Raw genomic sequence first — 15856 nt, 5'->3', positions numbered from 1 at the left:
AGTCGATTTTGTACCTGACTTGGTAAATGTTCTTGACAATTGTTCAAGGTTGATTTTACCCCAACTTCAGAACGGGAGAAAATCGTTCTGAGTAAATTATTTATTCAACACATTTCACCTCTTTTTTCTGTTCAGGAGTTGGCTGAGATCAGATAGTGATTTTCTCATAGTTATCTGCCATTCAAAAGTATTCTCCGAACAATTCTTGAGGTCAGGAACAGTAACATCACAACAATTTGGCATTCAGAATTTAACCTGATTGGATATGTAAGGCACATGGTGTTCGTTCTGCTCCCTGATTAGATGAATATAACACTTTGAAGCACAACTACATATTTGAAATTTACTTTCTGTCAATACTCTGCAACATCGTCCTGATCCTAAACTCATCGAGTCAATGGAAAGGTTCCTGCTGATTTCATTGGGTTTTGGGGCTAGACAGGGGTTGCATAAAAATCGCTCTTTCCATGAACATCCCTGCTGATGAACTCGGTGGTTAGAGTATTCAGGGGAAGCAAGCATGAAACAGCCACTAGAACCATCCATATAATAATTCAAAGAAATATTTGATGAATGTGTTCTCCCTGCATTTGCTTGGCTCTACACGGCACATTAACAAGATGACAGGTTTCAGAGTAGCAGCCGTGTTAGTCTGTATTCACAGAAAGAAAAGGAGGACTTGTGGCACCTTAGAGACGAACAAATTTATTTCAGCATAAGCTTTTGTGAGATACATGCATGCATCCGATGAAGTGAGCTGTAGCTCACAAAAGCTTATGCTCTAATAAATTTGTTCGCCTCTAAGGTGCCACAAGTCCTCCTTTTCTTTTTGCACATTAACAAGAGAATTCATCTAAATAATCCCCTCTAGTGTTTTCTTTAAATTGCTGCACCATCACTGCAACTATGTACCAGCCAGGACAAGACAGATCTCTTGTATGTAATGTACAGCTCCTTACAACCGATCTGCCTTGCTGCAGTGAGACAGACTAGCCACGAGTCAGACAAAGATGGGTTCTTGCGAACCGGTACAAAGATCATTTCAATGTGGCTAAACTGTCACCATGGCTGCGATGTAGCTGATCAGTTGCTCTATCTCTTTAGGATTGCGGCTGTCGTGGCAGAAGAGGATAGCAATGCTCTGCTGGATTCCACAGGAATGTTCCACTGGTGCAAGGCTGTCCCACTGGAACAGGCTGTCCTGGTAGGTGTGGTGTAATCAGCTAGGCTGTATGGAACTCCTATGACTGCTTCTGGGGAATGCCTTTCTAAGTATCTAAGGGCTGTGCTGTCTGCAGAGGTTGGCACCCACTGTGTACTCAGTGCCGAGGACACACTCACACCTGCGCGGTTCACTCACTCACTTTACTTGTGTTCTTTCTTCTTCTCTTAGGGATACACTGTGACACTGATCTATGCTACGAGACCCTGAGGGAAGCTCAGAGAGGGGTTGAGCCTCAGGGACAGGTGGGAATGGGAGTGTCTAGAAGCAGTAGCATCCTTGAGGGTGGTTCCATCTGTTCCTGCTGGTTATTATTATTAGTATGACAATAGCACCTAGAGGCTCCAATCAAGACAAAGACCCCATCGTGTTAGGCACTGTAAATGCACATATCAGGAGACAGTCCCTCTCCCAAAGAACGTATACTCTACAGGCGGACGACTGGCACAGGAGTGTTATCCCCACTTTACAGATGGGGATCTGAAGCTGAGAGAGGCTAAGTGACTTGCCCAAGGTCATACAAGGTGTCTGGGCTGGGAATTGAACCCCAACCTTACTAGGGCTATATGGGGTGCACAGAGAGGGGGCTCTTTTTAATATATCTCTAATATAATACATAATACCTCCCCAGCAAGGCCTTTCCTATGCAGCAAGACTTGGGGGTGGGGGAGCAGCTGGTTCACTAGAGGGTCCTGGCAGGTAGGCAAAGAGGAAACAGATTTTCAAAAAAAATTTTTTTAATGACTTAATTGCAAATTTCAAGACTTTCTGTGTTCTGATTTTACCAGTCTGGGAATCTTTAAACTCTTTTTTTTTTTTTTTCCTTTTAGCTCATTTATTTACTATAAGTGTTAATCTTTTAAAAGAATAAAATTCCATTTAGAAATGGCAGGTGGTGCTCTGAGCTGCCAGGATTCTGAGAGGAGGCAACCAAATCTTGCAGTGAGGTGATCAAAGATTTCATCAGAAATACGGAATGTTCAAGCTGTTCCGCCAGCTGGGAGACTTGCAGCAGGTTGGAATTCATGCTGCTTGAAATGCAGCATCCTCCTTCTGAGCATGTAAAAGGATCCTAAAAGCCATCAACATCCAAAGTAGAAAGGGATAAATATCTGAAAGGCCTGGAGGCTCAGCTCAGATAACCCAACGGTAGCATTTTCAAAAGCACCTAAGTCACATTTTCAAATCCTTAGCGTACGTCTACACTTGGGGCTGGGGATTGTTAGCTTGAGAAATCGCATCAGCGCTAGGTCTGATCAAGCCTGTGTGCTAAAAATAGAGTGTAGCCACTGCAGTGCAAGCAGCCTGAGGTGCTAGGCAACCCAGCTAGGTACCTAGCATCTCAGATGGATATGTACTGGGGTGGTGAGCCGCTCCCATTACTCATGCTAGGCTATTTTTAGTGCACAAGCACTATCAGAGCTAGCACCGGTATGATTCTTCAAGCTGGGAATTACACCTCAAGCTTGTAGACTTGTTTCTCCAAAATAACATGTCCGTCCCTGTTGCTCGCTTATTATATCAAACTTTCTCCTGTTGATCTAGCAACTGCATATTTCCTTCTGTAGATTCCCGCGGTCATCGTTTTTCCAATTGTTCCTATAAAATACACTATATAATAGATTGCATTTTTAATTGTTTAGCTCCATTCAACAAACTAATCATTGGACTTAAGGCATGTTGCATTAAATACAGCTGAAGGTTTCATTATTCAATATAAACTAAACCGATTAGTTAGAGACAATCATTTAATTTAAAAAGAAAAGGAGTACTTGTGGCACCTTAGAGACTAACCAATTTATTAGAGCATAAGCTTTCGTGAGCTACAGCTCACTTCCTCAGTTGCATATTGTGGAAACTGCAGCAGGCTTTATATATACACAGAGAATATGAAACAATACCTCCTCCCACCCCACTGTCCTGCTGGTAATAGCTTATCTAAAGTGATCATCAGGAAATGGCCCACCTGATGATCACTTTAGATAAGCTATTACCAGCAGGACAGTGGGGTGGGAGGAGGTATTGTTTCATATTCTCTGTGTATATATAAAGCCTGCTGCAGTTTCCACAATATGCATCTGAGGAAGTGAGCTGTAGCTCACGAAAGCTTATGCTCTAATAAATTGGTTAGTCTCTAAGGTGCCACAAGTACTCCTTTTCTTTTTGCGAATACAGACTAACACGGCTGTTACTCTGAAACCTGTCATTTAATTTAGTTATGATTGTAATCTCTCATCAGGAAAGTTTCCTCTGCCATAATGCTTTTGTTTCTCTGGAAAGAAAAGTGGCTGGGGAAAGAATGTTACGAGGACTTACTAATTTGACACCTCATTGCCTAAGGTGGATACACACCATGTACATTGACAGCTCTCAACTGGTTAATGTGGACACATACCATGTACCAATCAAGTAAGGCTTCCTCAGTTACATCTCATTATTTGGAACCTCATCATGCAGAGAGGATGACACAAACAATGGCATAGTGTGTCACAAGGAAACATGACATCACAGGACCAGAAATGCAAAACCCAAATATACATCTGGTCAAAAAATAAGGAAACAAATTCCCTAACATGATTGCTCTGCCTCTCCCCTGATCTCTGTGGTTTAAATGAGATGGCACGCTCCTTGAGACAAGGACTAACCATGTCTTCCTGTGCATTTGTACTTTGCCTTGCACAATGGGGCCCCAACCCTGAAATTAATAACAAATACATAACTGGATAAATACGATCCTATGTAAATAACAAATTGGCCAAAGTTGTTATTATTAATCATATTTACTGCAGTAATGCCTAAGGACCAAGCAAGAAGGGGGGCTCATGGACAAACACAGGGTAGCGGACACAGCATGGGGAACATGATATAAAACACAAGCAGAGAGAACAGTGTGCAGGCAGCAGGTGTCATGTTAGTGCTACAATTTAATTTATGTATATATTTATTTTGGGGGGGGCAGGTTTGGTTGGGAGGAGATTGGATAAATAAACAGAAAAGAAAGGGAGTGAGGAAATTGAAGGGAAGGCGTATGAGGGGGACACAGATGAGAGGGGCCGTAAAGATGAGGTGAAGAGACTGTGAGGGAGAGGAACGAAGAGGGTTTTAAATTGTCTATGTGCACCACTGCTCTCTACTGGAAGGACTAAGAACTGCTCCACTGTGTGTTGTAGGACCTATACTGCTAATAGCTTGCTCCAAGCGATACTGCTCTGTGCTTCTGGAGCAAGATGATTGGAGTTCTAATCCCACCATTGCAGTGAAGTTCTGATTAGCCATGATATGGAACACACTAAAAACCTTAGCACAGTAGGAGCAGCCAGTGCAGAAAGGGTGGGGAGCGTCCCTTTAAAATCCCTGACTCTGCCTGAGCACAGCAGAGGAAGGGGTTCTAATCTGGTGTCTGGGTAAAATTCTTCTGTTTGCAGCAATCAGCTTGTGTTTTCTGAAGGGAAGTTGCAAGCTTCATGGAATTTACTGCTCATATGTACTGAGGCGAGCACACTTCACAACAATGTGTGTGTAGGGGGAAGAGATTTTGACCACAACTTCAAGGGGAACTTCTAACCCTTAGTGAAAAAGTGCCTTGTATCAGTAATGTCCATGCAGAGCTAACAGTACCTTACTTTTTAAAGGCTCACCTGAAAGACTCAAACACAACACTGCCTGATATTTATTTTACTGTTTTAGAAGACTGTAGGGCTCAGCAGATACTGTTGGGATTTGAACATGTAGTTCTCCTCACCATTGTAAGCTATCTTCTCTGCTATGTTGTATTCCTGCTACCAAAACTTTAGGGGAGTGAGTTTGGAGTCAAAGAACTTATGAGGAATTGTTTCATTGTATACAAAGTCTGATTCTATGGCAGGAGTGTTATCCAGTAAGGAAATGGCCCAAGTCTTCCGGGACGTTGAGGAAAAATGTAAAAAACTAGCAGCTTGGGGTCTGTTCTGTTTTAATTTAGAAGCACCAGAGACAAACTACTTCACCTCTGCATGATCATATCGTCGTTTGTGTCTTTGGAGATGCTAATTCAACATTGATTGGGCTGCGGAACTTTGTGATGCCTTTAAGAGCCAGTAACTTCACTTACCAGGAGCTGAAAGACATTGTCTTTCTTGGGTCTCTGGAATATATGAAAAGAGAGTGGAAATTTATCCAGAATTTCCCAAAGCTGCTATTATTCCCGGTAAGTATTTCTCTCTTCAGTCTCTCTCTCTCTCTCACACACACACACACACACACACACACACACACCATTTTTAGACAGTTTTAAAGTTCAATATGTTTTTAGTAACCATGTACAACACTCCAGATTTGACACTTTTCCCTTATGATAGGAGTTTGCTTCTTTTGTCTTCCACTGGATTTTCCTTCTGCAATTCTGTATTCTCATCAGAGATGGACAAATCCGTTCAGATCCAAACTTGAACCTGAACCCAAAACTTTCTTGACAAATTTTCACTTCTCCAAAGTTTGTTTTCTTTTATGGGTGCTTCTTCACTCTCTGGTTTCCTACAGAAGCACAGAGAACCTGATCCCCACAATAAGTGGGAAAGTATCCAAAATTTGACAAGAGAAGTTCAAAGTTTTTGCAGTTTCTACTTCTGTTTCTGGACCTTTGCTGGTGAGAGGAACATTGGAGAAGTTTCTGAAATTTGTTTGCTTATCTGAACCAAACCTATGACCCTTTAATGTTCACCCTTCTCTGAGTCTCATACTCCAACTGTCTGTCCTTTTTTACCAGGGCAGCGCCCTCTCCTGTGCAGACCTGAGGGCAGTTAACATAAGGTACTGCACCATGTGTACCATCCTGTCTTCTCACGTGAGGGCTTCCACCAATCCAACTCTGGTGGACACAGAAAACATCTTAGCCACTCTTAACATCCGGTCTATGCAGTTTAAGTGCAGCTCAACTGCTGGAGGTAAGAACTTCTCAGTTATGTAGATGAGCATTTTGATGTGATGAGGCAGGGGAAAATAGAATAATCTCTGTAGCCTTTCTCAAGCAGCAGCATTAGAAGAGGAATATTTCAGTTTACTTCTGCATAAACCTTAGCAGAGGACAAATTGAAACTAATCTTTCATTGAGAGTGGTCACGACTTTGCACTAACACCATCCACGATGGTAACATGCACTTTGGTCGGCAATTTTGAGGTTTTTCAAGGCCCCATCAGTGATGGATTGTAGGTTGGGACTCTTGCCACAAGCCCTGTCCTGCTTTGTCCAACACGAAGAAGTAAAAAATGCAGCCACTGCCCTCTCTCTGGCTTAGTACTGGTGTCAGATTTGGTAGGAATTAGGGGACACAAGATGGCAGTTCCCACTGTCTTGCAGCTTTGAGGTGAGGGGCACCAAGTAAGAGCAACTCCTTGGCAAGGGTCAGGGAGAATAGGAAGCCAGCTACTCTCACCAATGGGCAGCATGTATTGCAAAATATACCCACTACCACTGCCAGGAACAACCATAGGGGCCCCACAGTCCATCCTTTGGTTGCTAGGAAACTCCTGGCATAAAATAATTGTAAAAAAAATTAAAAACAGAGAAAGCTTAAGTAATGAGGTGAGTCAGGGAGTGGGGAAGGAAACTTTTTTCTGCTTGACAAACAGGTGTTTAATGGAAAGGAAAACCAGTAGGTCTCTGGGACTTATTCTCCAAGTGCTCAGAGAGCTACCCAGTGTGCTATAGCAAAACATGACTGAGTCAAATTGAAAAATTTGATGAGGAATCATCTGTGTCCTTTCTTTCTCTCCACCACCCCTTTAGACTGCTGGGCATTGCCCCCTCATCTACCACTGCTCTGGTCACTGGGTGTCCCTCCGAAAGATAAATACATCAATGACTCTTCCAAATTCAGAGCAATACTTTGGGTTTCCACCTTCTGAGGATGGGGAAGGGGTGGGGGTGCATCCATGCTTACTTCTGAAGCTTTAGTAGCTCCAGTTTTGTTTGCAAAAGCCCATGTGAATGGAGCTAATGGGCAGTGGTAGATGGCAGATGAATTGCACATTCCCTAACCTTCAACACAGGTAAGAGATTTGTATGTTTCCCCATGGGGGCTTGAGGTGGGGTGGAGGGCTGCTGTTTTAATCTAAACAGCATTTATAGCACAGAACTGCCATGGAAGCAAACAACTCCAGTCCAGCAGAATATTTATTGCATCTCTCTTCCTCCCTTCATTTGGCAAAGGAGCCAAGATTTGTCCTCCTCTTGGGAAAGGAGAAGTATTAATTAACTGAAAACAGGCTGAGAAATATATGGCTCTCCTAAGTGTTTTCCCCATACTTTATTATCATTCACAAGGCTTTTAAAACAATGGCTGTGCCAAAGGAAGATTAGAGTAAGGCAGAGACACGTTTTTAATAATAAATTGACAAAACAATATGAATATAGGATTAGAAAAGAAGAAAAAGTGACTAATAAGGGATGTTTGAGTAAGAAGTACATGTAGCTGAAACAGATTAATTAGTTAAGAAGCAATCTGTACACATATAAAGTTAGATCTATAGTTATAGATCTATATATTGACCACATAGATAGATATAGATACCGTGTGTGTGTATATATATATATTTGTCTAAATCTCTCTATCCATAGTAGACAGATATAGCTACTGTACATACATATGGAGATAGATAGATAGATAGATAGATAGATCTATCTACAGGAATAAAAAGACATTTCTTTCTATCAATCACTGGCTGTCTTCTCTTCAGCATTTTTGCCTTTATCACCAGAACTTGTGATAAGCAGAATCCAAACCCCTTAGCTGCAATAACAATAATAGAGAAAAATAGAAAAACAACCCTTCCCACCCCATCTGGGTAGTTTCCTCAAGTACATTTTTATCCACTTCTCGTGGAAATACTTCTATAGCTTTATCCATCAGAAGATTTCAGAGCCCTTTACAAACTTTAACCCCAACAAGCTCCCAGGCTTTTCCCCAAGGTATTATCAATGTTTTACAGTTCTTTAAACTGAGGCACAAAGAAGTTAGGCAACATGGCCCAGGTCCTCAAGGGTATTCAGGCATTGTGGGCCAAATACCTTTGTTGATCTGAGCCCATACCAATGGTCACACATCATAGGCAGGAATAGATCTCAGATCCTCAGTCCTGGGGTTTAACTACAAGACTATCCTTCTTCACACCATGTAGCTTTCCAACAATTCTGTTGGGAGATGGACAGATGACAAGACAATTTGTTCCACGGAAGCAGAGCATGTGGAATAAGATGCCTCTGATTTCCTCATTCATTAAAATGACCAAGGGGGATGGGGAAAAAATCTTCTATCATGGATAATGGAAAAGCTTGGCCAATGCTCGGCCCCAGAATAGGAGAAGCAGGGACACTGACAAGCATATAAGGAATCAGATTACTTCTCTGGAGAAGGAAAAAAAAGGCTAGTAGTTAGAGCATAGGAGTGAGAGCCAGGACCCCCAGATTATGTTTCAGGGTGGGAGTCTAGTGTACTGGTTAGAGATGGGACGATTAAAAATCGGGGCTCCTGGGTTCTCTTCCTGACTCATGGCTAGAGTGTGGGCTAGTGGTTAGAGCAGGGAACTGAGAGTCAGAGCTCCTGGGTTCTATTTATGGGTTTGGGAAGGAGTGGTATCTAGTGGTTAGAGTAAGAATCCTGGCATCAAGTCTATTCTCATCCTTACCACTGACTTGCTGTGTGTCCTTGGGCAACTACCTAGTCGTTCTGCACCCCAATTGTACACCTGTGTAATAATAGTTATAGGATTGTTGTGAAGCCAAATTAATTAAAGTTTGCAACATGCGTTGAGATCTTTGGCTGAGAGGCAATGTGGAAATGCAAATTATTCTTGTTTTTATTACTCACAACTGTGATCAGTTCTTGTTAAAAGAATTATTTCAATAAATGGAAAGAGATTCTGTCACCACTGACTCGAGCAGCTTTGACATCTTCTGACAAAAGACTGAGTTCCCCAACATGATCCCTTTCTATTTAGCCTAGGTTTTTCACTCAGGTATTTATAAAGTGCCTCTCTCCTAACTCACTTTTTAGTGAGTTCTGGAACCCTAAAGTAACTACAATCCCAATTTCATAAATCCTTGGCTACTCAGTTAAGGCCATTTCTCAGATTTACACTGTTTTCTGGGGACAGAAAAGTAGTATTCACTTAAAGGAAATTATCATCAATAAATAAAACCCCTTTTCCCTGAGCCAGCCATTAAATCTGTTTAGTGATTCACCTTCTGAGTATAAATTAGCTCTTTCCTCTTTCTAGGTTCATTAGATGTGTTGTTAAAATAGCCAACCCACTTTCTGCTTTGCTGCTGTAATTATTTGTAATTATAGGCCCAGATCCTGCAGCTGGGTCCACCTATAGGAAGTCTCTGCTGATCCAACAAAAGATTGAGGCCACATTTTACACTCCTATGGGGCTTTTCATATGAAGATCTCAAAACCGTCTTATAGACATTCACCCCTAGGAAGAAGTAAATTATTATTACACCCCATTTGCGAATGGCTAAATCAAGTCACAGAGAGGTTATATGGTTAGCCAGCAGGTTATGAACTAAGGTGGGGAGAGGTTGGAGTAGTACCCAGGTGTCCCAGCTCCCACTGCTATAACCACTAGCTTCACTTTTTCCTCGTAATTATTTTGTATTAGTCCACCTCTAAACACCACTTCTAGAAACCAAAATCGTGGTCAGTAAAAGCATCAGTGGTTAAAGGCAGGAGATACCATAAAAATATGTTATTTTTTTTGAATGACTATTTCTTTTTAATAACCTCACATATAAAAACAAAAATTCCCAGCCTTGCTAGATCAGACAGTCCTGTACTCGAAAGCTGCCTTTAGGCTGTCAGAAGGGTCTAAGGGCCCAAATTTTCAAGGGGTCTAAGGCCCAGAAAGGTGCCTACTAGCACTTTAAACACCTGCTAAGCAGGTTAGGTGTCCAACTCCCATTGATTTCAGCGGAAGTAGGGGTGCAATGCATGAGTAGCTAAGGTACCTACAAGTTAGGTATCTAAATCCCCAGGTGTGGCACCAAATCTCCTGCTTGGCTGCCACCTAACTTTGTAGGCACCTAAATTCACTCAGGGTGCCTAGCTTTCCTCTGTAAAAATTCCCTAAGTGCCTAAGCTTTAGACCCTGGAATGCACTCACTGCTGCTCTATTCTCTGGGCCGTGCCACTTATCTCCCACCTAAGCCTCGGAGTGACTCCAGACCTGGGAGAAGATAGGCATTCAGCTGCCTAAGTCATGTGCAGGGCACAATCTGGTAGGCTGCCTCTGAGCAGATCTACAGGATTGGGTCCCATTCAAAAGCCAGCTGGAGGAGGAGGTAATGGCACCCACTTTATAACTTTTAACTCATGTGTGAGACCCAGGTTTAATTCCCCCGTCTGTCAGCAGAGAGAAAGGATTTGAATACAGCATGTCCCACCACACAGGAGCTGGGTCTAATCACTGAGCTATGGGATATTCTGATGTGGGGCTCCTTCAATGTCTCCTGCTGAAGCTGTTCCATTGTGGATAAATAACAAGTGATTGGAGTAGGGGAATGGGTCCTCTCCCACCTTCCAGGTGGGTCCCTAACCACTATACTATAGGCTGGTCTGTGGGAGGAGCGGGGCTTGGTACACACCCGCTCCCATCAGTTAGCTTGGGGGGCTCCCTGCCTCGCATGCTGGCTTTTGTGGATCACATTCTGAGGCACCTCTCTTTCCCTGTGCATTGTTAGTAGGGACTCTAGATGCCTAACTTGGCTTTATGGATCACAGTGTTGTTCCTGTGATTTTCTAGGCACTTAAAAGTTAGGTGTTATGACATTCAGCATTGCAATGCCTAAGTCCCTTCATGGATCCTACCCTACATGGCTAACTTGCTTAGCCACTTTTGAATTTCCCAGTAGGTGCCTATTTGCATATTTAGATACCTAAATACCTTTGAAAATCTGGCCTCAAGTGCAAATTAGTGTTGATCTTTCCTTTCTCTACTAGCATTATTACAGCAGGGTCACTGTGTGTGGTGCTGAAACAGGGCCACTACTCAGGTGGCATTAACTGAGGGGAATACTTCCAGGTGAAACAGTTGAATAATGCTAGCAACTAAGGAACCTGATGAGGTCAGCTGATGATCCAAATATAAATAAGGAAGAGGGTTTTCTATTCTCTGTTTCCATTTTGGTGGGGGCAAAGGGGGAAAGAGATGAGCTTGTTTACTTGATGTAAGCCAAGTAAAAGAACTAGAAAGGGGTGGGGGAGAAAAGAGCCCACAGAGATAGAGGATGTCCAAACATTTTGCCAAACTCAGCTGGTATGAGGCTGGCAAAACCATTCATGGAGGGGCTCTGTCTCAAAAGATCCCTGATCTTGCAAACACTCAGACACATGTTTAAGTTTGAGAATGCAGATAGTCTCCTTTTTTTCCCTTTTATAAGGCTTTGGAGGAAGGAGCGGATGTATTTATAGGCAGCCATTTTCTTATTCAGCGATTTTTAATATGTGGAGTAGGTGCCCACAGCACAGGAGAGACACCTATAGTTCTATTTTCATCTTAAGCTTTGAAAATATGAATGTACACCTGTTCCCCGGTAGAAGCAAATTAGGGCTTCTACTGTTGCAACCCACTATGGGAACTCACTGGGATAAATTGCACTAGCGTGTACAAGCTCCGTTCTATACCAGTGCAGCACATCCACACCGGGGGTTTCACTGGCATAGCTTTACAGTTGCAAGACAAAATTTAAAAAAAAAAAACCCAATGTAGACAGAGCCTAACTGTTCACAGAATTGGGGTCAGGGAGGAGACATGTAGAAGATGTCCAATAAATAGTCCAAATTAGTCCATCTGAAATAAGTGGGATTGCAGCACATCCATGAATGCAGGATTCCTTTTTTAGGGGGTGTGGAGTTCATACCAGAGAATGAATGACTGATGAAGACCTGCTGCTGGTATGACCCAGATTGATCTTGGAGACCAAGAGTAGAAAAGCATTGGCTGACAGTAACTATTGGTTTGGGAAATAGGAGGAGAGAGCATAGATTATGAAGATCATTCTTTAACATCATAATAATCTGAGGAACTAGCAAGTACAGAAGGGACCAATTTAAAATACCTGTTTATGTATGTTATGAAGCAGCAAACCTAGTTTTAAAAAAGATGGTTAAAAGCTGGACTTTTCTGTGCAATATTTATCAGTTGCTGATGGACCATTCAATTACTTGGCTGGACATCCAGCCACCTTACTGATCCTGATTCTCCATCATCCTAAACTTTGCAGCTGTAAATAAAACCACCCCATTTCACATCTGCAACCTTGCAAAAGTTGGACATTTGTCATGATTTTGAGGCAGAAGTCCTAGGTTCCTCAGAAGTTAAGTGAACATTGTAGCTATATGAACCGAGTCTGGAGGTTTCTGTGGTTGTGTCTTGTGGTTTTGGATTTCATCATAAACATTTCAGAGAGCTCTACCCGAGCCCAGCACATCTCTTCCACACATTACCTGTCTCCGGGGTATGCAACTGAAGAGATCTTAGTGAGCCAGACCCCCCTGGAGGTCAACATTACTTACACCCACAGGAATGACCATTTGTTAGGGTCATTTTGAATGCCAAGGACTCCTAGTCTTTCCCATGGAAACTTTTAGGTTTTCCAGTAATGCTGTAATGATCACCCTGTCATGTCACTAAGTGAACAGGTTGGCAAACCTAGGTACTGAACTAAATAATCTGTGGCATAATCTAAATATATAACAGTAATTAAGTCTGACAACTTAATATGCTATTGAAATTCAAATGTACAGTAGTAATCTACAATTAAGTAATCTTTTGTAATAGCACGCTGCCAGTTTGTAAGATTTCAGGTACAGTGCTGTGTACTGTTTGGTAGCAAAAATATTGACATAAGGAAAATGCATCCAGGCAATGATCTGACATACATTCAAATCAGCTACTATAATACGTGGAAAGGTAGAAAAAGGGCAATAATTCATTTTCAGGCATTTAGCTGATGTCACCAGCCGATGTTCAGAAATGCCAGTGCATGCCCAGGAGGTGCTTTTTGTGCTGCTTCTGTGCCCCACATTTCAAATGTTTTTGGGCATTTGTGTCACCTGAATTTAGTAATTGTCAGAATAGATTAGACCAGTGACCCATCTAGGACCATATTAGTGTCTAGACAGAGAGAAGGTTCAATGAATTTTACTTCCAGACTCAGATAATACTTCTGTTATCCCTGTTTGTTCAGCCACTTTCTATAGGATTTGTAAGAGAGACGATCCACTATCCAATATCCTGTCTCTGACTGAGATGAGACCCTGCTTTTAGTCAGAGTCCCTAGTGCAGTTTGGATTCTGCCATCTTTACTTTGAATAATGCCTTACTCAATGATTAGTCCAATTAATAGTCACCTACTCAGATATTACAGTGATGGGCACTAATATAAGTACTTAGATGTTGATTGATAGAACATAAGTAAGAGAGACCGAATCAAATCCTATCCAAACAAGAGATGGGGAAAGCAGACAATCTAACACAGTCTCTGAAAACTGTCTTTAAATAAAATGAGTCTGGTTTTCCCACTGATGTAAATCAGAAATAACTCCTTGAAGGCACCCACAAAGTAAGGGGAGAATCAGGACTAATGTTTTCCAGGAGGCCTTCACATGTCTCTCTTAAACCACTGGCTTATGTCTTGAGTTCCAAAATGCAGGCCATTTTGCTTTCCCCTTCACTTTTGCTGCACATGTCCTATCCCATTTCTTTATAGCCTTCTTCAAGGGAAAAAAAAAAACACCCTTGGAGTGCAAATTGGCTTACTAGGGGCTTTGTGCCTAACAACACTATTACCAGCCCCGCTGCTCCACAGAGAGTAATTATATTTTAGTTATGATGTCAATAAGCGGCTCCCAGGAGAGCTTTTCTTTCTTAATCCTTTGAAACTCTGAGTGAATAAAATGCAGCATGGAAAAGCAAACCAAGGCAAGAAACTTTCTATTTATAGGAAGTGCTTTGGGATTTTTACATGACAATGACATTTTTTAGGCTCAGGTAAGTGCCTTTCTGTATGTGTCAGTCTCTGAACCATTGTCTTTCTGCCTTTACCTCTCTCTTCTCTCCCCATGTTGTTGTTGATTGTTTCTGCAGAGGCAGTTGGCAGAGTGAGAACACTGGAGAATGAATCAGAGCCAAGTTATAAAAGGATCCCCATCATCACAGAGCTGAGTAAGTTATTCTTTGGGAACAAATTTCACAGAAGCGATAAGCGTACTGCATTATTTATTTACCCCCTGCCCCCTTTAAAATTCACAGACAGAAAACAACAAGCACTGCATGTCCAAGGAGCATTAAAAGGGTTGACTTAAATGTTAATTTGGTGGCTTTGAAGGAGTCAGGGGGAAAAAACCTATAACAGTGTTATAAAATCCCCAGTGTGTAGTGAGTCTGTTTAGGAGAGAAAGGATACCCTTACGGCTATGCAACTGACTACACATCAGGAGATCCGGGTTCAGTACCTGGTTCTGCTGCAGACTCCCTCTGGGATCTGGGCAAGTCCCTAAATCTCTCTGTGCCTCAGTTCCCAGTCTGTAAACTTAGGGCTAGTACCACTTCCCTCTTTCATCTCATTTGTACTACGTTGTCATCTAGAGGCGTCAGCCCACTCTCCAGAAAGACAATCCCTGTACCAAAGAGCATGCAATCTAAGTACCACCTGCCTCACAAGGGTGTGCTGTGAAGATCATTCAGAGTGATGGTGAGCAATTCAGACATTACTGTGATGAGTCCATATTAGTCTGGAGACAGCTCAAGAGCTCAACGCATTTTAGTATCAGATCCAGTGAATACGTCTGTCCTTCACATCCCATATTGTTCAGCCACTCTGGATTTCATTTATAACAGAGACAACCCACAATGCTTTTTCATGCTACTCTTGGCTGTTTCATCTTCATCCCCTGGTGATTACATACTAAATCCATTAATTAGAAACATGTGCAATGATTAACTGATTACTAGTAACATAGCAGGCAGTGTGACACCAGAGTGGTATGGCTGGGCTGCTAGTCTCCAGGGATGCGGATGTTTAGTTCCATTTAGAGTGCTGACACAAAGCAGTACTCATCAAATTAGCATAGTGTGTCGCTAGGCGTTCTGACTGGACCCTGACTCCATCAGCCACTGTTTTGTTTGGCATGATCCTTAGAAGTGCCATGTGCACTGAACAACTCAGTGACAGTTCTGTCAATTCCAGAATCACCCTCCATTCATAACTGAGCCAGAACCAATGATCTGCCCTTCCTTCTTGTCCATATGTAACCATCTCTCAGGATCATCACAGCACAGCTTATGGTAACTCTTTCAAAGCTCGATGCCCTGAGGTGGCGGTAGGAATGGCTGAGGTGGTTTGAATAGGAGGTTTACTTGTTTGTCTGAGGTTTGACAATGTTATTTTATTCATTCATTTATTTATTTATTTTATTGTTTCTCCTATTTCCATGATTTTCTGTGCTTTCCAGTTCCAGCTGGGGCAGGAAGTAACAGTACTGAAAAGTTTCAGAGTAGCAGCTGTGTTAGTCTGTATTCACAAAAGAAAAGGAGTACTTGTGGCACCTTAGAGACTAACAAATTTATTTGAGCATAAGCTTTCATGAGCTACAG

General features: G+C 42.2%; 1 protein-coding gene across 1 annotated transcript in view; it reads left to right on the top strand.

Moving 5' to 3' along the window:
• The window catches only part of KCNU1 (potassium calcium-activated channel subfamily U member 1), an 81342-nt gene that overhangs the window by 51819 nt on the left and 13667 nt on the right, over window positions 1–15856 (top strand). The window contains exons 17-19 of the mRNA XM_078850631.1: window positions 1105–1204; window positions 5184–5408; window positions 5967–6144. Of these exons, the coding sequence (XP_078706757.1) occupies window positions 1105–1204; window positions 5184–5408; window positions 5967–6144 (503 nt within the window). The remainder of the gene's footprint in view (window positions 1–1104; window positions 1205–5183; window positions 5409–5966; window positions 6145–15856) is intronic.

Source organism: Lepidochelys kempii, chromosome 26, assembly GCF_965140285.1.
Source record: "Lepidochelys kempii isolate rLepKem1 chromosome 26, rLepKem1.hap1, whole genome shotgun sequence".
Lineage (NCBI taxonomy): Eukaryota > Metazoa > Chordata > Testudines > Cheloniidae > Lepidochelys > Lepidochelys kempii.
The sequence above is the reverse complement of the archived record's forward strand: the minus strand, read 5'-3'. Positions and strand labels throughout refer to the sequence as shown.